This window comes from Leptodactylus fuscus, chromosome 3 (genome assembly GCF_031893055.1).
Source record: "Leptodactylus fuscus isolate aLepFus1 chromosome 3, aLepFus1.hap2, whole genome shotgun sequence".
Classification (NCBI taxonomy): Eukaryota; Metazoa; Chordata; class Amphibia; order Anura; family Leptodactylidae; genus Leptodactylus; species Leptodactylus fuscus.
The window spans coordinates 94,845,471-94,872,445 of record NC_134267.1 but is presented as its reverse complement, the minus strand read 5'-3'; the positions used below and the strand labels follow the sequence as shown (position 1 = coordinate 94,872,445).

At 40.7% G+C, this 26,975-nt stretch overlaps 1 protein-coding gene across 8 annotated transcripts in view; it reads left to right on the top strand.

Moving 5' to 3' along the window:
- PTPRK (protein tyrosine phosphatase receptor type K) overlaps positions 1–26,975 on the top strand; it is a 281,887-nt gene that overhangs the window by 134,976 nt on the left and 119,936 nt on the right. For all 8 annotated transcript variants that reach the window (XM_075267966.1, XM_075267965.1, XM_075267972.1 and 5 more), the window contains exon 7: positions 6,152–6,445. In XM_075267966.1, coding sequence (XP_075124067.1) covers positions 6,152–6,445 — 294 coding nt within the window. The remainder of the gene's footprint in view (positions 1–6,151; positions 6,446–26,975) is intronic.

The following is a 26,975-nucleotide window of genomic DNA, read 5'->3' as shown; positions in this document are numbered from 1 at the left end:
GTAGAGCTGAATGTGTGTGCTAAGCACACACATTCAGCACTGCTTCATCAAGCCAATACAATGCATTAGCCAGTGCTGATTGGCCAGAGTACGGAATTCGGCCAATCAGCGCTGGCCAATGCATTCTATTAGCCCGATGAAGTAGAGCTGAATGTGTGTGCTAAGCACACACATTCAGCACTGCTTCATCAAGCCAATACAATGCATTAGCCAGTGCTGATTGGCCAGAGTACGGAATTCGGCCAATCAGCGCTGGCTCTGCTGGAGGAGGCGGAGTCTAAGGTCGCTCCACACCAGTCTCCATTCAGGTCCGACCTTAGACTCCGCCTCCTCCGGCAGAGCCAGCGCTGATTGGCCGAAGGCTGGCCAATGCATTCCTATGCGAATGCAGACTTAGCAGTGCTGAGTCAGTTTTGCTCAACTACACATCTGATGCACACTCGGCACTGCTACATCAGATGTAGCAATCTGATGTAGCAGAGCCGAGGGTGCACTAGAACCCCTGTGCAAACTCAGTTCACGCTAATAGAATGCATTGGCCAGCGCTGATTGGCCAATGCATTCTATTAGCCCGATGAAGTAGAGCTGAATGTGTGTGCTAAGCACACACATTCAGCACTGCTTCATCAAGCCAATACAATGCATTAGCCAGTGCTGATTGGCCAGAGTACGGAATTCGGCCAATCAGCGCTGGCCAATGCATTCTATTAGCCCGATGAAGTAGAGCTGAATGTGTGTGCTAAGCACACACATTCAGCTCTACTTCATCGGGCTAATAGAATGCATTGGCCAGCGCTGATTGGCCAGAGTACGGAACTCGACCAATCAGCGCTGGCTCTGCTGGAGGAGGCGGAGTCTAAGCACACACATTCAGCACTGCTTCATCAAGCCAATACAATGCATTAGCCAGTGCTGATTGGCCAGAGTACGGAATTCGGCCAATCAGCGCTGGCCAATGCATTCTATTAGCCCGATGAAGTAGAGCTGAATGTGTGTGCTAAGCACACACATTCAGCACTGCTTCATCAAGCCAATACAATGCATTAGCCAGTGCTGATTGGCCAGAGTACGGAATTCGGCCAATCAGCGCTGGCTCTGCTGGAGGAGGCGGAGTCTAAGGTCGCTCCACACCAGTCTCCATTCAGGTCCGACCTTAGACTCCGCCTCCTCCGGCAGAGCCAGCGCTGATTGGCCGAAGGCTGGCCAATGCATTCCTATGCGAATGCAGACTTAGCAGTGCTGAGTCAGTTTTGCTCAACTACACATCTGATGCACACTCGGCACTGCTACATCAGATGTAGCAATCTGATGTAGCAGAGCCGAGGGTGCACTAGAACCCCTGTGCAAACTCAGTTCACGCTAATAGAATGCATTGGCCAGCGCTGATTGGCCAATGCATTCTATTAGCCCGATGAAGTAGAGCTGAATGTGTGTGCTAAGCACACACATTCAGCACTGCTTCATCAAGCCAATACAATGCATTAGCCAGTGCTGATTGGCCAGAGTACGGAATTCGGCCAATCAGCGCTGGCCAATGCATTCTATTAGCCCGATGAAGTAGAGCTGAATGTGTGTGCTAAGCACACACATTCAGCTCTACTTCATCGGGCTAATAGAATGCATTGGCCAGCGCTGATTGGCCAGAGTACGGAACTCGACCAATCAGCGCTGGCTCTGCTGGAGGAGGCGGAGTCTAAGGTCGGACCTGAATGGAGACTGGTGTGGAGCGATCTTAGACTCCGCCTCCTCCAGCAGAGCCAGCGCTGATTGGCCGAATTCCGTACTCTGGCCAATCAGCACTGGCTAATGCATTGTATTGGCGTGATGAAGCAGTGCTGAATGTGTGTGCTTAGCACACACATTCAGCTCTACTTCATCGGGCTAATAGAATGCATTGGCCAGCGCTGATTGGCCGAATTCCGTACTCTGGCCAATCAGTGCTGGCCAATGCATTCTATTAGCTTGATGAAGCAGAGTGTGCACAAGGGTTCAAGCGCACCCTCGGCTCTGATGTAGGAGAGCCGAGGGTGCACTTGAACCCTTGTGCACCCTCAGCTCTGCTACATCAGAGCCGAGGGTGCGCTTGAACCCTTGTGCACACTCTGCTTCATCAAGCTAATAGAATGCATTGGCCAGCGCTGATTGGCCAATGTATTCTATTAGCCTGATGAAGTAGAGCTGAATGTGTGTGCTAAGCACACACATTCAGCTCTACTTCATCGGGCTAATAGAATGCATTGGCCAGCGCTGATTGGCCAGAGTACGGAACTCGACCAATCAGCGCTGGCTCTGCTGGAGGAGGCGGAGTCTAAGATCGCTCCACACCAGTCTCCATTCAGGTCCGACCTTAGACTCCGCCTCCTCCAGCAGAGCCAGCGCTGATTGGCCGAATTCCGTACTCTGGCCAATCAGCACTGGCTAATGCATTGTATTGGCTTGATGAAGCAGTGCTGAATGTGTGTGCTTAGCACACACATTCAGCTCTACTTCATCGGGCTAATAGAATGCATTGGCCAATCAGCGCTGGCCAATGCATTCTATTAGCGTGAACTGAGTTTGCACAGGGGTTCTAGTGCACCCTCGGCTCTGCTACATCAGATTGCTACATCTGATGTAGCAGTGCCGAGTGTGCATCAGATGTGTAGTTGAGCAAAACTGACTCAGCACTGCTAAGTATGCATTCGCATAGGAATGCATTGGCCAGCCTTCGGCCAATCAGCGCTGGCTCTGCCGGAGGAGGCGGAGTCTAAGGTCGGACCTGAATGGAGACTGGTGTGGAGCGACCTTAGACTCCGCCTCCTCCAGCAGAGCCAGCGCTGATTGGCCGAATTCCGTACTCTGGCCAATCAGCACTGGCTAATGCATTGTATTGGCTTGATGAAGCAGTGCTGAATGTGTGTGCTTAGCACACACATTCAGCTCTACTTCATCGGGCTAATAGAATGCATTGGCCAATCAGCGCTGGCCAATGCATTCTATTAGCGTGAACTGAGTTTGCACAGGGGTTCTAGTGCACCCTCGGCTCTGCTACATCAGATTGCTACATCTGATGTAGCAGTGCCGAGTGTGCATCAGATGTGTAGTTGAGCAAAACTGACTCAGCACTGCTAAGTCTCTGCATTCGCATAGGAATGCATTGGCCAGCCTTCGGCCAATCAGCGCTGGCTCTGCCGGAGGAGGCGGAGTCTAAGGTCGGACCTGAATGGAGACTGGTGTGGAGCGATCTTAGACTCCGCCTCCTCCAGCAGAGCCAGCGCTGATTGGTCGAGTTCCGTACTCTGGCCAATCAGCGCTGGCCAATGCATTCTATTAGCCCGATGAAGTAGAGCTGAATGTGTGTGCTTAGCACACACATTCAGCTCTACTTCATCAGGCTAATAGAATACATTGGCCAATCAGCGCTGGCCAATGCATTCTATTAGCTTGATGAAGCAGAGTGTGCACAAGGGTTCAAGCGCACCCTCGGCTCTGATGTAGCAGAGCTGAGGGTGCACAAGGGTTCAAGTGCACCCTCGGCTCTCCTACATCAGAGCCGAGGGTGCGCTTGAACCCTTGTGCAGCCTCGGCTCTGCTACATCAGAGCCGAGGGTGCGCTTGAACCCTTGTGCACACTCTGCTTCATCAAGCTAATAGAATGCATTGGCCAGCACTGATTGGCCAGAGTACGGAATTCGGCCAATCAGCGCTGGCCAATGCATCCCTATGGGAAAAAGTTTATCTCACAAAAATCACAATTAAACACCCGATAGAGCCCCAAAAAGTTATTTTTAATAACATTCCCCCCTAAATAAAGGTTATCCCTAGCTATCCCTGCCTGTACAGCTATCCCTGTCTCATAGTCACAAAGTTCACATTCTCATATGACCCGGATTTGAAATCCACTATTCGTCTAAAATGGAGGTCACCTGATTTCGGCAGCCAATGACTTTTTCCAATTTTTTTCAATGCCCCCAGTGTCGTAGTTCCTGTCCCACCTCCCCTGCGCTGTTATTGGTGCAAAAAAGGCGCCAGGGAAGGTGGGAGGGGAATCGAATTTTGGCGCACTTTACCACGTGGTGTTCGATTCGATTCGAACATGGCGAACACCCTGATATCCGATCGAACATGTGTTCGATAGAACACTGTTCGCTCATCTCTACTCATAATGTTATTAATACAAGCTACAACCTACCTCGCTAAAAAAAAGAGCCCTGCAAAGTACTGTACATGTACATCTAAATAAAAAGTTATGGGTCTAAAAATACGGCAATGGAAAGAAAATATAAAATTTATTCAAAGTTCTGAATTTTTGTAAAGCTGTTAAAACATATCAAAAACTATATAAATTTGATATCGCTATAATCTTACTACCCAACAAAATATAGGGAAGGTGTCATATTTAACATATTTAAAAATGTATAAACAGTCTCTAAGAAAATTGTGCATTTTTTTCCCAATTCCACTCAATTCTGAAGATTACCTAGCTTCCCAGTACAGTGTATGTAACATTTAAATGGTACTACTATGAAGTAAAAACCTAAGACTTCATATGACTCTGAAACTGACTGAAAAAGTTATACTTTTGGAAAATGGAGAGGGAGTAAAAAATTGAAATGCAAAATCATAAATTTAACATGGCTTTAAGGGGTTAAGATCACGTTCCCTATGATATGCATTGATCATCACCTCCCCACTGCTGAGTCCAAGCAGTTCATGTCTCACTGTCCAAATGAAGTCTCGCACAAACTGGAACTTGCTCCTTTGTGTCTAAAATAAAATTCCCCTGAGCCTTGATCTGCTTGAGTTTATTCAGGATGTTTATTTTGGCCAGTGAGCACATCATTGTATCTAGCATTGGCAAGCGGCAGGATGCAGCTCTTGTCCTTTACAGACATTCACTTGTGTACAGAACTCAATATGAAGCCTTTAGTGCTTGTCTCTAGACACACAAGCCTTTCTTCCACTGTGCCAAGCTTTGTATCTTTGGTACAGCTTGTGGCTGCTACTCTGCAATGCTTTGCATTTATTTAGGCTTGTTTTGGTTTCTTATTCAATGACTATAATCCAGTAACTGCATACATGAGTACATTACCATGAAAACTACCAGTATGGAATACCATGAAGCAGTTACTTGGTGTATGAATAACTGTGTAATGTAAGGCAATCCATGTGTATCTTATATGTCCAATACCATATAGTGTATGGCTACAGTTTAGGCAGTGTATTCACACATGCAGGGTTGTTCCATTCATTTGAAAGGAGCTGTTTTGGCAGCAAACACGTGGACTTCTGCAAGCCCCATTTAGATAAATTAGACAAAAGGAGAAGTTTCTTCAGTAAATCTGCTTAGTGTGAATTTTCCTTTTAAACTCAACGGGCTATCTACAAATAGCTGCATTATGATTTGGTTAGGTTTGCAGAAAATCTTTATTTTGTGTTTAAAGCCAAGATTGGCTTCTCAAGGAATGGGCAATGTGTGGCATAATACTGCAGAGTTTTGCACCATGCTAGTCTTCTGATTTAGCTTTGTCGTGTGGGTTGTACTGCGTACATCTGAAAGACAGATTGTATTACGCTAAGCATTTAAAAGGAAAAGCGACCTTTGTGGAAATGTTTGGTTTACTTTTTTGCCAATGAACAAAGACTTTTTCATACTATAGACTAAACTAAGAATATTCGTAGTCCATTACCTATGAAAATGGCACATTTACAGTGCATTGATTTTTCTGTGCTAGATCTGTTCAAACAACTTTAGTAATGGGTTGTTCTAAGCTTCAGCAAATAGAAGCTTTTCTATGTTGGGAGCTTTTTCGATTTATTTTGTTTCCGTTCTTTGCAATTTTCAGGATTCAGTGTTTGAAGACATTGAATGGATCCTGTTGATTTCCAGATGATGGAATTCTGTTTTGGTCATGTGATCATCACACAAGTGCAGATCTTGTTGCAAGACTCAATTCTGACAATACTAACCATACCGAGTCCAAGCTGTGATTGTAACTAACCGCCAGGTTTTTCCACAGATTACATCTGAACCTGGCTCACAAGTTGAGATTGTCCAAAGCAGAGAGCCCCTTTTATAAGAATTGTTTTTTCACCTTAATGTTTTATATTTAAGTCTATTGCCATCTTATATTAAGTCTAATGGTTTTTTTTTAATGTCCTCTTCCCACAGAGCCTCCACGACCTATTGCCCCACCACAGCTTTTGGGCGTTGGACCAACTTATCTTCTCATTCAGCTGAATGCCAATTCTATTATTGGTGATGGGCCTATTATTCTGAAGGAGGTGGAATATAGGATGACCACTGGAACATGGACAGAAACACATGCAGTAAATGCACCAACTTACAAACTGTGGCATTTGGATCCAGATACGGAGTATGAGATTAGAGTACTGCTCACCAGACCAGGAGAAGGTGGCACAGGACAGCCAGGACCTCCACTGATTACAAGGACCAAGTGTGCAGGTAAAGTCTCCATGTTGGGTAATTAAGTAACAGAAGTGCACATGCACTTAGTGAAATAAAGAACTATATTAGGGAATGTGTACACACAGTAAGTTTACTGCAGAGTTTTCTGCAAATGAAAATACATTTTGTTTTGAACAAAAGTGTTTCTGCAGCATTTAAAGGGATTCTATCATTAAAATTGTATTTTTTTCTGCCTACCATGTTGGAATAGCCTTAAGAAAGGCTAGTCTTCTCCTACCTTTAGATGTCTTCTCCGGGATGCTGTTCAATAGAAATCCTGGTTTTCGTCAGTATGCAGATGAGTTCTCTCGCAGCACTGGGGGCGTCCCCAATGCCGCGAGAGAACTCTCCAGCGCTGCCTCCATCTTTGTCTGGAACGGCCTCTCTTTGCATCTTCTTTTGGCACTGGGTTAAAACTGTGCATACCCACCGGCAATAAGAAAGTGGCAGCTTACACTTACTGTGTAAGAGAACATTTTCTTTTGACTGGCGGGCATGCGCAGTCAGCTTTGCCCGAGGCCTAGAAGTTTGAACCCATCTCCGGAAGAAGACGCGAAGAGAGGTCATTCCAGATGAAGATGGAGGCAGCGCTGGAGAGTTCTCTCGCAGCATTGGGAACGCTCCCAGTGCTGTTTGATCGATGGGGCTTGCCCCCAGTGCTGCGAGAGAACTCATTTGCATACTGATGAAAACGGGATTTCTACCGAACGGCGGCCCGGAGAGGACATCTAAAGGTAGGAGAATAGCCTTTCTTAAGGCTATGCCGCGTGGTAGGCATAAAAAATAGAATTTTAATGATAGAATCCCTTTAAATGAACTTCTGCCAATGCCATTCAATTTATGGAACTGTTGCAGGAATGTTTGCTGTAAATTTGTATGTGAACATATGTATAGGGTAAAGTTGTGTTCCAGATGGTATTTCTTGTAGCTGATATTGCACCTTAGGATCAGACCTTATTTTTCATGTTTTGTTATCTACTGTGCGCCATTTTTATGCAAATAGAGTGCACAAGTATGTACTTTTACTCATGAATGACTTTACCTTCCTTTCAATCTTTATGAAAGGTCATTCCCTCAGCAGCTGGCATCCCAATGCAAACAGATCATTCACAGATGGATTCCTGAAAAACTTTATTAGTTTCAGCGGAGATTTTTCTGCTATTGCTTTTTTAGGCTAAGGGTCCATTCACACGGAGTAGACGCGCACCAATTTTGGCATAATACACGTGTAAAGAATACACGTGTAAAAATAAGACTCCCATTTTTTACACGTGTAAAAAAGCGCCAAAAACGTGATGCTTTTTTTGATGTATTTTTTACACGTGTAAAAAATGTAATTGAAGTCAATGGGAGTCTTATTTTTACACGTATACTTTGCCAAAGTGAGCGCGCGTTTACTCCGTGTGAATGGACTCTAAGGCCCCACTTAACGACACAACAAAAGAGCACAACAGGACAAACTGCAGTCACACATTGTGGTTTTTCCCACATTGCTTTTCGCAGGAAATTCGCAGAAGATTCCTATAGGGAAACTCTAGTGGTATAATTGACATGCTGCAGTTTCTAAAACTGCAACAATTTTGGAAATTTCCAGCGTTTCTGCTGTGCATATTTTTCTGCAATATGTGAATGGATTTCGCTAGGATAACATCCACTTTGCAGTGATTGTAAAATGCGTTTACACAGCGTGTGACCCCCAGCCTCACTCAGTTTCTGAAGGTTGGGCAAGTAATTGTTCCATCAGCCCTAACACTATTCACATATGTATAGGAGGCTCTTTAAGAAGTGTTTGTTGCACATTGTTTGGCATTTTGCAGAAACTGCAGCACTGCATGCAACACGATTTGCAATGATTGAGAACTCAGGGAAAGCAGACAATCTACTTTATAACTTAGCGGGACCCAAAAGAGACTAAAGGTATCCATCGTATGAACAGAAAAAACACAGAGGTAAACGGAGCTTTTCCTTACCTCTAACCTTCCACATTACTTTTTTTTTTTTTTTTTTTTTATACCTATTTCACATTATTTTGATAAGTTTTCTTTCATCTTTCTAAAGCAGCCAAAATGACTTTGGTGTCTGGTGGAGGTCAGATCCAGTTATCAGTTTTGGAGGTTCAGTTCTTCCATCACGTTGTCTTTGCACCTAATTTAAATATAATATTATGCAAATATTCCTCACACGGTGTGGGCAAATTTTAATAAGACATTTGCTTGTCCTTGAAATTATCTTTTAAGACTATGGAATTCAACCTATTAAAGGATGGGGCCTTCCTGGAGGAAGAAGGGTGGGGTTAAGCGCTTACCTCTTGGTTAAGGACTGCAGATGTTAAGGTTACATGGCTGTGCTGTGATTCTCTTCACAATCTCTTCTGGATGGCACACATTGTTAGAGTAATGAGAGTGCAGCAGCGGAATTATTATAAGATAACCCCACTGCCGAGGGTCAGCAAGACAAAAGCATTTCCCTACTCAGGAGGATGCTTTAAGTGGAATTGGCATTTGAATTTCTGAGTGGAGCGTGGCTGTCTTTAGCTAAGCAGCTATGCTAAGCAGTACTTCAAATACTTGTTTTGTCAGGTCACATCACAGAACTGACAATTAAATGTGGCACTATCAGCATTTACATCACACAGAGTATGGAAATTCTGAGATTAAAACAGCTCAGCCAAGTCAGATGGTGAGCTAAACAAAATAATGAACCATCCCCAGCCTCCCTCCCTTCCTTTTCCTCAGCATGACAATGCCAAGAAATCTATGTTATGAATCTGCCTTGTTTCTCCCATCCACCTTGTCTAATTGAGAAGCTTCTGTCATAGCGCAGTACACTTTGTAGGGCCTCCATTTATGGATTGTTGGGGCGTTGGTGGGTGTTTTCTACTGAAGTATAAGGAGTAGCCCAGTAATTTACACTGACGGATTATAGGCTGTTCAGATGTTTTACTCTTGTGATTTAATTTTTGTAATACTTGTTGTGCAACAATTTAGAGAACCTGCAATGGCTCATTTGCTGGCATTGTGTTCTGCAGGAAACTATTCATTATAATTTGTAGCTCTTAATTTCCTCAGCTTCTTCTATTCTATAACATGATGCCCAAAGCCTGCACTACATGTACAATATATGCCAGGTTCCTTTTAAATTCACTGTATTTTGTCTGGCCATGATGTCATGCATTTCTCCATCATACATGGAATATCGAATTGTTAAAGAGGACCTTTCATGTGTTTTGTTTTTTGTTTTTTTTTTGTTATTGTCATGTTATTTACCAATACAAAGCTGTTGGTCTCCTTAAAGGGGCTCTATCATTGGGAAAAGTCGTTTTTAACTGATCACCTGCATGCATAGCCTTTAGAGAGGATATTCCACACCTACCTTTTGTATGTAAATTGCCTCAATAGTTTTTTAATGAGCCAATTTTTATTCATATTCTAATTTGCTTCCAGCCAGCACAGGAAGTTCCCAGCAGCACTGCTCTCTGCTATTCTCTATCTATGTGTGCAAACAGGAAGCAGGAAGTCGTCAGCAGCAGTAGCCTGTGCTGTACACATACATAGGAAAGAATAGCACAGAGGGTGCACGATGATACTTCCGGGGTGCAACAAGAGGTTAATTAGCATATGAATAAAAACTGGCTCATTCAAAAAACATGTGTGGAATAGCCTTTCTAAAGGCTATGCAAGGATGTGCTTATCTAAAAATTTAATTTTCCCAATGATAGAGCCCCTTTAATTAGGTGCCTTACAGCTCATTGTCATTGCTGTGTGGTGGGGCATGCCCCCTCACAATACAAAACAATAAAACTGTACTGCTCGACATTGGTCCCCACCACCCAGCCTCCTGACAGTAAAGTTATATCAGTATTCTACGCTAACATCACTGATATCTGTGTAACAGAGGAACATACCAACAGGACTGAAATAAATTCAGCTCACAAACAGCTCTTTAGTAGTATATAACACATGCCCAGTGATAGAGAGCATGAATTGGGCTTCCTGGTTTGTAAATCTGACTCCAGAAGTACAGAAATGCCACAACGGGAGTACAGGATTGTTTAGTACTAGATTTTATATACCAACTAAAGTTAGTGAAAATCAACAGAGCATCCTCTATGAGCACTAAAAAGACTGCCATTAGTGGGAAACTTTGCAAGTTCTGCTTTTAGTAAACAAAGTGCAAGAACACAATGGAGTACAAAAGTCATCCCTATTTATATACCACATTAAGGATGGCTGGTTTCATGCATGAAGATTTTATTTCCCCACAAGAGCGTGTGAAACCTTGCTCCTATATTTAGGACATTGGCCTGTGTTTGGGCACTTTCAGGATATACTACTGTACAATTATTTCCTGCTATTACTTCTCATGTTTGTTATGACAATGAGTGGTTTCCTCTTGAGCCCCTCCTGAGAATAGCAATGCAAGATTTGATCTGCCTGGTTAACACATGTTACCGCTTTCATTGTTGATGCCGTTGCACGTTAAACATCGACCTATTATCCTTCGCTATTCTGGTGCCTGCTGGGCTTCCTCACTATTTTTGTATTAACACAAAAGAAGGGTCAACAGTTCACACTGTCCAAATCTTAAATACCTCTCTACTTTACGTCTACTGCGTTCTTCTTCCACTGAAGTTTAAACCCTTTTCAGATTTTTTTTATTTTTTTTGTGAGATACCCCCTCCATATGAGATTTTGCCTAACTTAAATAGTTTTTTTTTTTTTTTCTCTCTCTCTAAGAAGGAAACCTTACAGAGAACTTTCCTTTTTCCTGGTTGCATCAGTTTATATGTCACAAGTGGAGTGTGGACCTGTAGTTATTGATCAATGATTATCAATCATGCAGACAGATGATCAATGGCTATCAGCCCAGATTAATTTGTTTGCTGACAGCATTGATGTTTGACTGAGTGGTGAAGTATTGAATATTTTAATTCATCATTGATGTATGTGTAACATTACATAGTTACCAAAGCAGGTCAGTGAAAGCCACAATTGTAGTCTTGTTTTCATAAATGAATCAATGGACTATGTCTTGGCTGCTTTGTAAAATCACCATATCTGTGACTAGATTTGGGCAATTCTGCACCAAATTAAAATCATAATTGAACATTTTATCTTGATTTATGTAATGAACGAATATTTTAGGATACTCTTCTTTTTACATGCCAAGCCCCTTACTTATTTGCCACACCGGGCCAATGAACTTTAGATTCGGAATGCATGTATGAGAACTGCTGATTTGATAGCATATAGTTAGTGGCATATCCTTTAGCCAATGGCGAGACAGGATGACGCGGATGCAGAATAATTGTTGTGAGTAACTTCTCCTCGATGAATTGAGCTGACTTTCATTATTTTGCAATCAATTACCCAACCCTATCTATGACCAAATAAGAGATGGCTTGGGGAAGATTTAGTATAATTAGTATTAGATATTAGTATAAATAATATAAGGCAAGGAGCTGCTTTCATTATTTTTATTCATAATTTCTAAAGACTCTAGAAGTTTAGGTAGGACAATGACTATTCATGTCCTGCTGTAATTTGTGAACACCCCTTGTAACAGTCTTAAGTTGGCTTATATACATTAAAGAAAAGTCTGCAAATTCAGTTGATTTTGAAAAGACCGTTTGTGTGTAGGGGGTTATGGATTTCAACACGCCCATTTTTTTCTTTCCTGTTTTCCCATTGTGGTAAGAGGAGGTTCCAAGAAATTTGTCAGCGAGAAGATTACACAAACTTTGAGCTGTTTTATTGACAACTTCTCAACAATAATGTAGAAAGTTGTCTATAGCTAAGCAAGGAGTCTTAGAAACAGAAATTCTTTCCCATTTCCCAATGTGTTCTGGCCAGAATGATGAGAGATGGGACAGACTTGTGCCAGTTGGTAGGTATCCAGAAAATTATTGATGTGCAGTAACAGTGTCTGGAGCTTCAAGAAGAGGTCAAAAGAAGTAGCTGTCATCTAGAGGACTAATCAGATGGTGATAAAGCAGAATCATGGCTGAAAGACCATCAGTTACTTCTTATAGGTGAGGATTAAGGCACGTAGGAGAAGAGTTCAGAAGTTTTATTATAGAGGCACCTCAGGCTTAAGAAAGAGATTTCAGCCTATTACATGCAACAGAGGACCCTAGGCGACCAGGCACAGACAGTAGTAGGCTAAGCCTCTCTAATTCAGGAGAGAATCCCTCTGGTGAGAAGAGAAGAATCGACCATGAGAGGGGATTATCCAAACTAGATCCTCTGACACCCAACAAAATCAAGACAGAGAAGTTTCCTCTAAAACATCTTCAACAACTGTCCAAGAAAGATTTGGAAGAGATTGGTAAAGCATAGCATATATTTCTGATTTATTTTTTATTTTTCTAAACATTTTTAAACATAGGAATTTAGGAAAGTTTACAAGTGTTAGTTAAAAAAAACTAGCGCCCAAATGCCATATAAAAATATTTATCCAAAATAGTGAACACGACTTAGGTTTTTTTTTCCTTCTTTTTTCAAAGTTTAAGATTTTTGTAAAAGTCATTAAGATATTTATTTATTTTTATTTTTTTTTAATAAATTTGGCTTTCAACTACAAAAAAAAAAATTCCCCTCAATACAGTTTTGCGAGTGGGAAAAATAAAAGAAAAAAAAAATTACATTTGGAAAGTGAGCAGTAAAAAACAGGAATTGAATATGACCTTTCACCACCTCTGCCAACTTCAGCTCTTTGAACCTCCTCTGTTTCTGGTGCAGTTGGAATTTCTTCTCTAACCCCAATTGTTTTAGCACTAATATACTTTTTCAGGTGGGTGGTCTCTGTCTGTCTGCACAAGCTCAGGACTGACCATCTCTCAGTAGGGCTTGAGAAAACAATTCCATTTTTTTTTCTGAAAACATTTGAAGTTTGAGTTGGTCCACTTTAATTATATAGTATTAGAATATTTAATAACCTTATTTTGAAGCTAGAGCTTGAATAAAAACCTTTGTACAGCTTCAGAATCCTGCTTTTAGCTACACCGCATTTGTTGTGTATTTTTAAAATCTCACTGGTGTCACACGACAAAAAAAAGCAGCCATTCATTTCTATGGTGTTACACGCTACATGCAATACTTTGCGACTGCAAAGTGATAGTCCACTCAAAATTCCAACCTTGTCTGTCTTTCTATCACGTGTCAATGTTTCATGCATGCTACACTGCTTCCATAGCCTGTAGTTGTGTTGCAAGCAGTAGCTAGGTGTGCATGACTACAATTGCTGCCTTTGCAATCTTTGCTGAAACTATCCATTTTTTTTTTAAATAAAAGCAATTGTTGACGTATCCAAGTCACAGAAAAATTGCAACATTGTGCGACGTTACGTCATATTAAAGTTTGACAACTTCCTTCCTTCAGCTTCCTTCTGATAGAAAACGTGTGGTCTTTTGCTGCACTTAGCTCAGCTGTTAAATGTATCGTGAACTTTTTACCGGTTTTCAGTTCTTTCTTTTCACCAGCTTTAATACATTCTGATACTTTTAGTTTTTGTTGCAGAGTTCTTCCTTCATGGGGTTAAATTTTGGCATTGCCTTGCTTTGCCTCTCAATTATTAGTATTTTCATTTCTGCAAGTGTAATTATACAGCACTTGCCTTCTTTCATCTCTCTTATGCTAAATAGCATTTGATTAATGCTCAAAGTGCCACCTTGTTTTCTTGTTTTATGCAAAGTAGTCCTGGTCTGTGAGCGCTGCTGCTGGATGTGTGTGTTTGAAGTGTGCAGCATTTTCTGAAGTTTACTTTGTGTCCCTATTATAAGGCTGCAGGGAAAGCAGAGCAGGAAATCATTGTCTATAATGTAACCTAAATATAGCTTAACCAAGTCTGATTAGTAATACAATAATGGCATTTTCATCAGCCCTACATATTTTTACTCAAACTTTCTTAAACGTATCTGGCCTACAGAAGACTTAAAAGTCTGTACATTATAAGGAAAGGTTGTATATTGTTCATTGAGCCTATTTCCCCATAGGATTAAATATGATGATACATGTACAATATGCTTTTTTTTTTTTTTTTTTTTTTTTATTTCCAGATAATGCTTTATACCAACATCTTGCCTCACAAAATATAGTTTAAAAAAAAGTGATCAAAAAGCCATATGTACCTCAAGACCATACAAATACAAAGCACAGCTTTTCCTACAAAAAATAAGTCTTCAACCAATTCTGCCAACAGAAAAATAAAACTTACGCCTCTCAGAAGATGGCACTAGGAAAGCAAATACCGTATATACACAAGTATAAGCCGACCTGAATATAAGCCGAGCTCCCTAATTTTACCACAAAAACTGGGAAAACTCGAGTATAAGCCTAGTCATAAGTTGCAGCTCTTCAATTTAGCCCGGACACATGGCAACAAAAGCGACGGCATCTATGTGTACAGGTCCATTGAACTATAATAGTCCATAATTTTATCCACCATTGCAGATAAAAAGTCTGGTCATATGTATTACAGCTGAGTAACTCCATGTGCCTCCAGCATAAAAACTGAATACTTACCAGGCCTTCCTGTGTCTGGATAACGAGTCCTACTCCTCTTCCTGCTTTCTGGTAGTGGGCGGAATAGCTTAGCTAGGAGACGGGGAGAGTGGAAGGGGCTAGTAATGGGCGGGATCGCTAGGCTAAGGAGAGACAGTGCAGGATAGGTGGATCTAGTAATGGGTGGGATCGCTAGTCAATGAGGATGGAAGGGCCTAGGTTTAGCCAGACCGAGAGTTTTGTAATGGAGTGAGAGAGGGGGGGGGGCTTAGTGAGAGGGAGTTAGTTCAGCAGCTACAGGAAGCTACTGGATTAAACAGACAGAGAATGCAGCAGCTGCCAGAGACGCCTATAAATCACTACAATAACTGCTAAAGGTATATGGGTGTATTTATTGACATATATATATATATATATATATATATATATATATATATATATATATATATATATATAAATTCTGCCCGGAAAACCCCTTTAATACTTGTGCCCCACAGGTTTGGCATTCATTTATTTTATGGAAATGAATGTGCACCTGATGGTGAAAATTGCATTTTTTTCCAGGGATGTGCAATTTCAGTGCCTTTTAAATGTTGTACCCAGCTTGTGTCAGAGATAAACACTCCAAAAGCTGTTGTACACAGGTTAACCCACTTAACCTGCTTTTTGGAGTGTCTGTCTCTAGTGACAAAAATTGGGTGCTGAATTGGTGTATCTCTGGAAAACTGCAATTTTCACACTTCACCCTCTGTTGCGCATTTATTTCTGGAAACCAAAATACTGCACCTCTCGAGGTGTAAAAATGCTCACTTCATCCCTTTATAATTTCCTTGAGGGTTGCCGTGTATAAAATGGGTTCACTTCTTAGGAAACTCCACTTTACTGACACCTCTGGAGCTGTGCAAAAGCAACATGGCGTCCAAAAACCAGTCCGTCTAAATCTACATGTCAAAAGTCAAAAAGTGCAGCCCCCCTTCCCTTCTCAGCCCTGCTGTGTGCCCGAACATCCGTTTACACCCACACATTCAACCTTTTTGTACCTGGAATAACCTTTTTATAATGGATTTTTCTGTGATGTGTATAAACAATGTCAATAGTGAATATGTCTAGAATAGTATTTATTAGCTGAGAAAGCTTGTGGGTAGAAAGGGTTGTGTTTCACATGGACAGTGCAAGATGTGAGCCAGAGATCAAACAGACTTTTTATGATATGCAAGAGCAGTGTTTCCCAAACTACTCTGCGAACCATCTACGGGTGCTCCACGATATGGCGATAATAAACGGTTAACAATAATAAAAAAAAAATGAATAAATGTGAAGGGTTTCAAAATTAAAATACTGATTTACATGCACTCCTAATATTCTATTGGTGCAGCACTACGGTCTGTTCGGCGAATATACGAGGCCGGCAGATTAACGCTTCACAGTCGGACGGCACTTCCAAACTGGTCTCAGACCGCCCTTTTCGGCTTAATACACAGGTCTCATAAATTCACCGAACAAACTGCACCTACGGATGGAAGTGTTTAGTTGGTCCATACTCTATGTTGTAGGTCCATACTCTGCTATAGGTCCATACTCTGCTATAGGTCCATACTCTGCTATAGGTCCATACTCTGCTATAGGTCCTTACTCTGCTATGTTGTTTGGTCCATACTCTGCTATGCTGTAGATCCATATTCAGCTATGTTGAAAAAAACAGCTTGCTTAACATCTCGGCACTGATAGATTTGATATCGGATTCTGCGATAAAAGGGTATTTTAAAAGTAAATCGCTAGTCGATTTTTGGTGTCAACGCAAAGACTAATTTAAAATTTGGTCAGATAAAGCGAAAATTCTTCTTCTTCCTTTTGCAACAACGTACTTATTTGAAGCAGCCTTCTCCGCCTATGTGGCCACTAAAGCAAAATATATATCTCGACTGAATGAGGAACCTGACATTCGATTGCACTTATCCCAAATTCAACCAGATATTGCTAAACTCTGCAAATCAAAGCAGCCTCATTCTTCACATTTAAAATGAAGACATTAAGTTTTTTAAGATTTAAGAAATAGGATCTGTGGTTTCAGGATTTTTGTTTTTCGTTATATGCAGTTAAGTTCCTCATTTTTTTTAACTGTGACTGAAAAAGAACAAATTTTCAATAAAATTAATAGAAAATATAATATCTAATACCAATTTGCTAGAAATCCCCCCCCCCCAAGTTAATATCGCCCGTTATCTTTGGCAAGTTTGGGAAGCGCCGTGCTAGAGTATTGGGATAATTTTTTTTTCTACAACTCCCTTAGATAATACTGCAGAGGACACTGTATAAGCCATTATAGGAGTAATCTGTGCTGATCTAGTAATTGTATTAACAGCCAACATCTCACCTTCCTGCTTGACCCCTGTGTAAATGACTGCAGTTATACTGAGCACTGCACAGACTGTGGTCACAGCTTGCGTTAAGTCTTGGACCAGAGATGCCGAAGTGCCCAAAGTGTGGAGGTGGTTTCATTATTCAGCTTGATCACAGGTAGCCTTTGGAAACATCAGGAAAATTACTGCCAGAGGCGGAAAGTAATTCCATTCTTTCCTTTATCTGAGATCAGTAGAATATTATTTTTTTTTTGTTGGATAAACTGAAAATAAGAAGATAGCAACACCACTGTAAATGTGCAGGATTGCAATGGGAAAATGTTGCAAAAAGCTGTGTAGATAGACAGATTCTGAAAAATACAGCAGGATGAAGGTTAGTCTACACTTCACAAACAAAGATGGCAGTAAGCCATACTCCATAAAGGTGCCTGGTGGGTGCCAGCAACTACTGCCTGATCCAAGGTTGTAGATCCTCCAAGGAAATCAAAGTTGCAGCACTCCATAGAAAATCTAGTGGAAAACAAGTAAAGGCTTATTAGCCCAGATCAGTGCAATGTTGTTTTAGTTCCATAATGGAACCTAAAAAGTGCCATTAGTGGATCTGAAATAATAATCTGATATGGACTAAGTCTTTACCTGTTTTTCACTGGATCTTTGATGGAGTGCTTTAATTTTTTTTATTGAAGTATTTCCTCTAACTTATTATATTTAAAAGTGAGAGTATTGTATTGTCGCATTGCCTCATAGGGGATTTTCCCATAATACACTGTTAAGACAACTAGATTACAATAGAGATACATGGTTTTCTTTTCCAGTGTTGCAGCATAAACAGCTGATGTAGCGCCCATTCAGACTTTGCGCTTATTCCCTTGGCCGTCTTGCAGATCAATTGTGGGGATCCCCCCACCCACACACACACACAAAAAAAAAACAAATAACAGACGAAATAGTCTATTTTTAGGGCGATTTTGCATCTGTTTGACACCCATTTTCATGGATCTGTCATAGACTGAATGGGGTCTTACGCATTTCACACCAGTCTTTGTGAAAGTAAGCATGTGCCAATGTAAATGTGTAGTCCTAAATTCTCCATGGTTTGCAGTATCACAGGTTTGCTTGACTACAGTTTTAATAGACTGTAAAATAAATATACTTGTGCCCAAGAGCACTGTCATAAAAATAAAAAAAAATCATCATATATCTGTGGGCTTTTTGATAAGTTTACACATAGCAGTAAAATAGTTTCACTACAAATTCCACTGTGTATCCATTGTAAAACCTGCTGGTATTTAAATGCTTATTTTGCTCACAGGTTTATCATGTATTTCAGTGAAGGGTGACATCCCCAGGAAAAAAAAAAACTGTAGAAAGGAAATTTAGTTGCTCATTCCCACTGAGAGAATTTTCTTAGTGAATCCAAACTGCTTCAGCAGTCAATTGGTAAAGAAGTGCTTTGCCCAGGAATCTAAAGCTGAGACTGAAGCCCAGGCAAGCTTAAGAACGGGTTCACATTTGTGCCGACTGGAGACTCCGTGGCAAAAACCGCCAAAAATTTCTACAAAGAAAACTCTTGCACAGCTGACTTTTCACTTTCAGTTTGAAAACAGAAGACCCCATTATAGTCAATAGAGTCCCAACTGCTTCATTGGGAAATTGTAACCAAGTTTTACTCCATTTTTCTGTTTGTTCTTGAAGGCCTTGATAACCATTTGGGATTGGTGTCTTTGACCATTAACCAGCCTTTTAATCATTTTTCAGTTATCAAGTCTTCATTATTTTATTTTTTTTTTTTTTTGTAATTGTTTTTATTGATATTTTTCAAGTAGTACAACAGCATATACAAATACAAAGCCAGTCTTCAAAGATAAGAAAATTGTACGCATCCAATAGGTGGCAAAATGCTAGCTGCTGATCTAGTACAGGAATTTCTGTCATGGACTGAAGGGGTTGAAGATCAGAGTAAAGCAAACTCAGACAGAGGGAAGAGGGTGTATTGACGCGTTAATACGTAATTTTATCATACCTTTCTAGTTCACTCTGATTCCTTGACTTGCTGTTTCAGAAGTAGCTCATACGTGGTTAAAGAAGTTATATTGTCCTAAAATGTAAGTCTTGTTATATGTGGCCTTTTACGATTGCTGAGGTATAGTTCTTGAGTGACAATATTGTGGTAACCAAGTTCTTTCTGTATGAAAGTCCTGAGACACTTTTGTATTTAATACACTTTAATTTCTAAGGAAAGTGTCTTGAATGAAAGCAATGACAGGCTCTGGTGTGAAATAACATGGCTTATGTGCCTGGCTAAACTCTCTATAAATTGCTTAATAAAAATGACATTGTTTTCCTTCTTTGTATTGCTCTCAATTAATGCGGCTTGCTTCTTGTTCCTCTGTTAGAATTAGCTTGAGCTAATGCTCTGTCTTCTAATAGCCTTGTGATATAAACATTTGCTCATGATCCATTCTAGCCAGCAGACCTGCTCATAAACTACTTCTCGCTTATTATCTCGGGCAAGCCACTCAGAAGCCATGCAGCAATTTGTTAGTCTTCCTGCTGGGTCATGGTTCACTTGCACACATTACCATGATGTTTACAATGGAACCTTGTAATATTCTCCATGCATATTTATGTGTTTGTGTTACACTTAGTTAGCGGCAGATACAGTGTGCTCTTCATGAGTGACTAATGGAGAGGTACACTTCGAAGTTAAACCAGGATAGTAAGTGAACAACAGATATTTTTTTATAAATTTCTTAAGATATTTTTGATGGCTTGTTACCTACATGCTAAACTGTAACCTTTGGGTTGCTTAACCTCTTTACTTTATAGCCAAAATGAATCACAAAATTAGTTTTCAATAACTTTATGGCAGATAGTCTTTTTTTTTTTTCTTCCTTTTTTAAACATTCACGGTAATTAGATAAGTAATGTATATAGAATGGAGCACAATATGACCAAACTGCTGGTTAAAAGCTGTCACTATCAGGACTTTTTCTCCAGTAACTCTGGTTACACATCTTGTTGTAGGCTTACCATCGATGGTATATGTTAATAGGTCTCTCTACATATACCTCCAATGAAAGACGTATATGTGTGGTCCCCTCCACACACCACTGCCCTGAGTCCTCTCTGTAGCTCTGCTAACTCCATTGAACAAACTATCCATAGGGGCATATACAGTCCTATGAAAAAGTTTGGGCACCCCTATTAATCTTAATCATTTTTTGTTCTAAATATTTTGGTGTTTGCAACAGCCATTTCAGTTTGATATATCTAATAACTGATGGACACAGTAATATTTCAGGATTGAAATGAGGTTTATTGTACTAACAGAAAATGTGCAATATGCATTAAACCAAAATTTGACCGGTGCAAAAGTATGGGCACCTCAACAGAAAAGTGACATTAATATTTAGTAGATCCTCCTTTTGCAAAGATAACAGCCTCTAGTCGCTTCCTGTAGCTTTTAATCAGTTCCTGGATCCTGGATAAAGGTATTTTGGACAAACAATTCAAGTTCAGTTAAGTTAGATGGTCGCCGAGCATGGACAGCCCGCTTCAAATCATCCCACAGATGTTCAATGATATTCAGGTCTGGGGACTGGGATGGCCATTCCAGAACATTGTAATTGTTCCTCTGCATGAATGCCTGAGGATTTGGAGCGGTGTTTTGGATCATTGTCTTGCTGAAATATCCATCCCCGGCGTAACTTCAACTTCGTCAGTGATTCTTGAACATTATTCTCAAGAATCTGCTGATACTGAGTGGAATCCATGCGACTCTCAACTTTAACAAGATTCCCGATGCCGGCATTGGCCACACAGCCCCAAAGCATGATGGAACCTCCACCAAATTTTACAGTGGGTAGCATGTGTTTTTCTTGGAATGCTGTTTCTTTTTGGACGCCATGCATAACGCCTTTTTTTATAACCAAACAACTCAATTTTTGTTTCCAAAATGAAGCTGCCTTGTCCAAATGTGCTTTTTCATACCTCAGGCAACTCTATTTGTGGCGTACGTGCAGAAACGGCTTCTTTCTCATCACTCTCCCATACAGCTTCTATTTGTGCAAAGTGCGCTGTATAGTTGACCGATGCACAGTGACACCATCTGCAGCAAGATGATGCTGCAGCTCTTTGGAGGTGGTCTGTGGATTGTCCTTGACTGTTCTCACCATTCTTCTTCTCTGCCTTTCTGATATTTTTCTTGGCCTGCCACTTCTGGGCTTAACAAGAACTGTCCCTGTGGTCTTCCATTTCCTTACTATGTTCCTCACAGTGGAAACTGACAGGTTAAATCTCTGAGACAACTTTTTGTATCCTTCCCCTGAACAACTATGTTGAACAATCTTTGTTTTCAGATCATTTGAGAGTTGTTTTGAGTAGCCCATGATGCCACTCTTCAGAGGAGATTCAAATAGGAGATCAACTTGCAATTGGCCACCTTAAATACCTTTTCTTATGATTGGATACATCTGGCTATGAAGTTCAAAGCTCACTGAGGTTACAAAACCAATTTTGTGCTTCAGTAAGTCAGTAAAAAGTAGTTAGGGGAATTCAAATCAATAAAATGATAAGGGTGCCCATACTTTTGCACCGGTCAAATTTTGGTTTAATGCATATTGCACATTTTCTGTTAGTACAATAAACCTCATTTCAATCCTGAAATATTACTGTGTCCATCAGTTATTAGATATATCAAACTGAAATGGCTGTTGCAAACACCAAAATATTTAGAACAAAAAATGATTAAGATTAATAGGGGTGCCCAAACTTTTTCATAGGACTGTAATGAATGACACTTTTGGCCTCTGCCTGGCACATCAGAAGCTTTTGCAGTTAACGCTCGGTTCACATCTGCGCTATCCACTCCGTACGGGGATTCTGTTCCCTTCTCCTGCAAGCGGCTCTCTTCACTCCACATTTTTTTCCCCTTATCAAGTGGAAACCACGCAGACCCTATTATAGTCTATGGGGTCCACGGGTTTCTCAAGGTAACCGCTTTTTTATGTGGATTAGGTTTCCGTTTGGGGGTCCCCAAGCCGGAAAACTATGCTCAGATGTGAACCGCGCCTTACTTACAAAATATACACAAGCCAAATTAATGCAAGAATTTGAAAGAAAACCCAAAATAACCTGTAAACCACAATATTTACTACTGCTATTTGCCATCTTCAGTGTGTGATTTTTTTCATTGACTTCTATAAAATAACTCTGGGAAAATGACACGTTTGACATGTCTTTCCAGTAGAAAGCTATGAAAGTATAAAATTTGCGTCTCTGCTCCAAAAGTTTCCACTTGTATAATACTTCTGTTCCCCTCCCCCCATACAAAAAGTATTTGCTGGCTATGTAATGAAGTATTTTGCTATATGTTGTGATGATTAAGACACTGATGGCCCTTTGTCGCTGAATTATCACAATCTACTAATCCCTCTGTCGATATAAATGTGGTTGCTTGGTTTGTATGGAAATAGACATATTTGTGGGTATACACTTATAATAATGCATTTCAGTGCAAGACATCACTTTACCAATTTATCTCCAGACATTCCCTTTGGCTTTGGATGCATCGGTGTGTAGTTAAGTGGTTAACAAAAGGTCAGAGAAGATGAATGCTCCATTACGAGCACCTTTTCAGCTTCATTTGTGTGTGCACGTTTTGAGCATGCTCTGCCTTCTCAGACTTCACATACATATACTGAGGAAGAATATAGCAGCTAATATATTTTCATGAGTGACTGTACTTTGGCAACGTTGTGATGCATTTGTTCACCCCAGACAATGTTTATTTCTTTTACTTCATTACACATAATCCACCTGTGCAAGATCTTAAGGCTCATGTTGACTTTATAGTCTACCACAGAGCTTATCAGCCTCTCTGCAGGCAGCCCAATTTGAATTTTAAAGCTGGCGGAATTTGTCTCTTGTTGAGTAAGCGCGCCTGCTTGATGCTGCAGGACCCAGTGTCCCTTCTTTCTGTGCTTTTCGTTAAAAAAATAATGTATATGTAGAACTTGCTAAGCAGTCTACCTGAATGATGAAATGATTGACGTCTGTTCGTCTTGCCGTCTCCTCTACTTGGGATGTCTAAGAAGAAGCTTTAACTTAAAGGGGTTGTCTGGGATAAATGGAAATCCCTACATTAATGTAACCATCCTTCCACCTCTTTCTTTGTAAATAATTAATGAAAAATGTATACACATGACCATCCCAAGGACATTTGTTGGTGATCTGTTAATGATCCATTTCCCGAAACAAAATGTCACTACTCCTCCCCCTCCCCCCATTTACTCCATCATACTTAGCTTCCAGGCGTCTTCCTGCAGGATGGCTCCTCCCTCTTTTCTGACTGCTGGCGCATGCGCTCTTGTACCAGCGCTGTTCTGTTGCTGATAATCCAGTGCTGAGACAAGAACAGTTAGAAAAGGAGGATTGGCCTTCCCGCAGGAAGAAGCCTAGAAGGAAGGAAGAGAGATAAGTATATAATGAGGTCGGGGGTTAGGCTGAATAGGTTGGGAAGAACTAGTAGTGGATGGGATAGCTAGAGAGACAGGGTAGGGGGATGAGGAAGCTTGTGTGAAAGTTGCACAGCAAGAAGCTGAACGATGTAAAGAAATTCAAAAGATACCACGAGCTCCCAGAAATCACTGAAAACTCTTCTAAAGGTACTTGGGTCCATATATTAACCATTTAATAGCACTAACAAATCTTAAAAAAAACAAACGTTTTTTGACCTCTTTCATGATGATGCTGGAAATCTACGTCAGTCTTCATAAATCTGCTTCATTGTGTTTTACTTCAAGTCTAAGGTTCTGTTGACATCTATATAGTATTTCTGAGATCCTGCTATGTACTTATCCCATTCTATAAGAATACAGTGAAATATGCAGTCTGTGGTCTCCTGTTACAAATGTCATTTTACTTTATATACCTTAGTATGTATTAGCCTTATCTATCTCACTGTTGCATACCACAAATAAAAGGTATGCTATTTCACGCCATCTTGGGTGTGGCAAAAGAACACTCATTTGGCATAGGACAAGTGAATAGGGGGCCTATAGATTTGTTTAGTATATTCACCGTTGTGTCGCTGGTGACTCTGCTGAACATAGGACAAAGACGTGATGCGAACAGGCCCTTACTTCCGTTTTAAGGTCAGCTGGGGCGAAATTATATTTTGTACAAACCATACATGCAAGCAGTTTATGTAAATACTCACTTTAGCTTTCAGCCCCCGAAATAGCAGTATAAACCATGTAGTGTGTTGTGTTTGCTGGTACCGCGGCGCCAAAAGCTGTAATTTAGCAGAATGTTTTGAAGCCATTGTGCGTGGTTTCTCTTTTGTTTGACAACGATATTTTACATTCAGATCAGAAGGGTCTAGGCCCCATTCCAGCTCAATCTGTGGGCAATACCAGCCACTGTTTAGTTTCTCACAGTGTTATTAACAATTCTTTTCAATAAGCAGCGAAATAATTCCAAGATAATAGACCGTTGTGAAGCAGGAACTTTAGAAATTAGAGTCGCAGTTAAATATTCCCAGCTGGTGGACATCATTTTGTCAGCCTTGTAATGTTTATTACCCTTAATGCTGTGCTTTGTCCCCTTTCTTTTCTTTATTTCTAGAGTATTTTCTCATGATGTTGATGGGCAACTTATTTGCCTGAAAAAGAAACAAAAAAAACATTTTGACCTTTGGAAAAAAAAAAGAGATGCAAGTGCATGAAAGGAAATAATTTATTAAAATATTTAATACATAAGCTATTAGGCACACAATATTTTACCTCTGGGGAAAGATTAGACAGGGATGAATCCGCTAATGACACAATGTGCTGCCAGGGAATCAGATTATAGAGCATTAGACCTGTGCTGCTGCGCTGCCTCTCTTCTGATTCTGGTAAATGAACTTGGACAGAATATCTTTGTGTGCATGAATTACTTCCGTATGAGTTTCCAGTGCTGTAAACCATGTTTTATTTACTTAATATGAAGAGCATCCTTTTACTTACTCTACCCCTGAAAATAAGTCAAGATTGCTTAAAGGGAACTGGTCAGGTGTGTTTGAGACACTAAACCACACACCCTCGCCTAATGTTGTTGCTATATTACATTAGTTATTATATAGCTTTCAGTTCAATTTCCCTTCATATTATTTAAGTGATACTTTCCAGCAGTTTTGACATAAGCTGCCTTTGCTCTATGCCATAAAAAAGGAAGTTTATATCCATATATTCCATTTTTCTCAATCTACTTATGTCCGTGCACTTGAAATAACTTATCGCTGCTTCTCCAGAATTTTTTTTTTCAGCACAGACATAGTAAACCAAACCAACTCTCCTGTTGAATACATGCAGCTCTTTCACCGCGGCTCTGGTGGTCCCCACTGGCCTGTTTCATTACTTTGCTGCATCTGATAACGCACTATTGCTTTTAAATAAGCCCTGGTGTTAGTAGTAAAAATTATTTCCTGAACAAGGTTCACATCTGTGTTTGGTAATTCGTTCAGGGTGTCCGCATGGGGACCCCCCAAACGGATTACCGAACACATTCGTGCTGCCCGTACGAATCATACGGACATGAAAGTAAATTATGAACTACTTTCCTATCCGCGTGTTCTGTGCGAAGATCTTATAGCAAGCACATGGACCCCATTATCGTCTATGGGTTCTATAGCTTTCACTGCACACCGCTTGCAAATGCGTTTGGTAGTCCGTTGGGGGGACTTCATGTGGACTTCCCTGAATGGAATACCAACGCAGATGTGAACGAGGCCTGAGTCATTTAGTGAGACCTCTTTTTGGGAGGAGCTGGAGTTGCGGCCACTTTTGGGTGGAGTCGGTAAAAATTAGGCTGCCTTCACACGGAGTAACGCGACGCTCATTCTGACACATGAACACATGTCAGAGTGAGCGCAGTAAAACAGAATCCCATTGACTTAAATGGGTTCAGTCTTACGCGCGCTACCCATTGAACTCAATGGGAGGCTTTTTTACCTATTGCTTTCAATGTGATACGTGCGTTACTGAGCGGCGCGTTACTCTGTGTGAACGCAGCTTTAGATGACAACTCCAGCTTTAAAATAATAATGCATAACTTCAATCACTAGCTTTACCGCTTCAGTCAGCCACTTATCCAGGAGTTGTGGGCTGTGGAAAAAGTGACCTAGCCACTCCACTGTCCTGAGTGTAACTTGCATAAATCTTTAATTTTTCACGTGGCAGAGTTCAAATGCGACTTAGGTCAAGTGAACTCAGTATGGCCGACGTAGGGATCATTTTTCCTGGCCTGAACTCTGCTCTGGGAAACAGTCATAAATGATAATTCCATAACATTCATTAGATTCCCATTTCTTCAGCAGGCAAATTGTTATGGGAGTCTTGGAAAATACATTTGGGTCGGCGTATAGCAGAAGACCCTGTTGACATCACACATGATATTTCTTTACATAAGATTTTTAGTAAGAACAATGTACACCAACTCATTGTTTACCCCTCCCCCCAGGATAACTCTTCCAGAGCGTTGTGTGCAGTTAGGTCATGAAAATCCTATAAAGACATAAAGCTGACCACACAATACAACACTGACCATGTGGTCATGTGTAATTAACTTATTATGATAAAAAGCTATTTAGTCCAGTTATCATTCCAAATTTTCTTCAAAAGA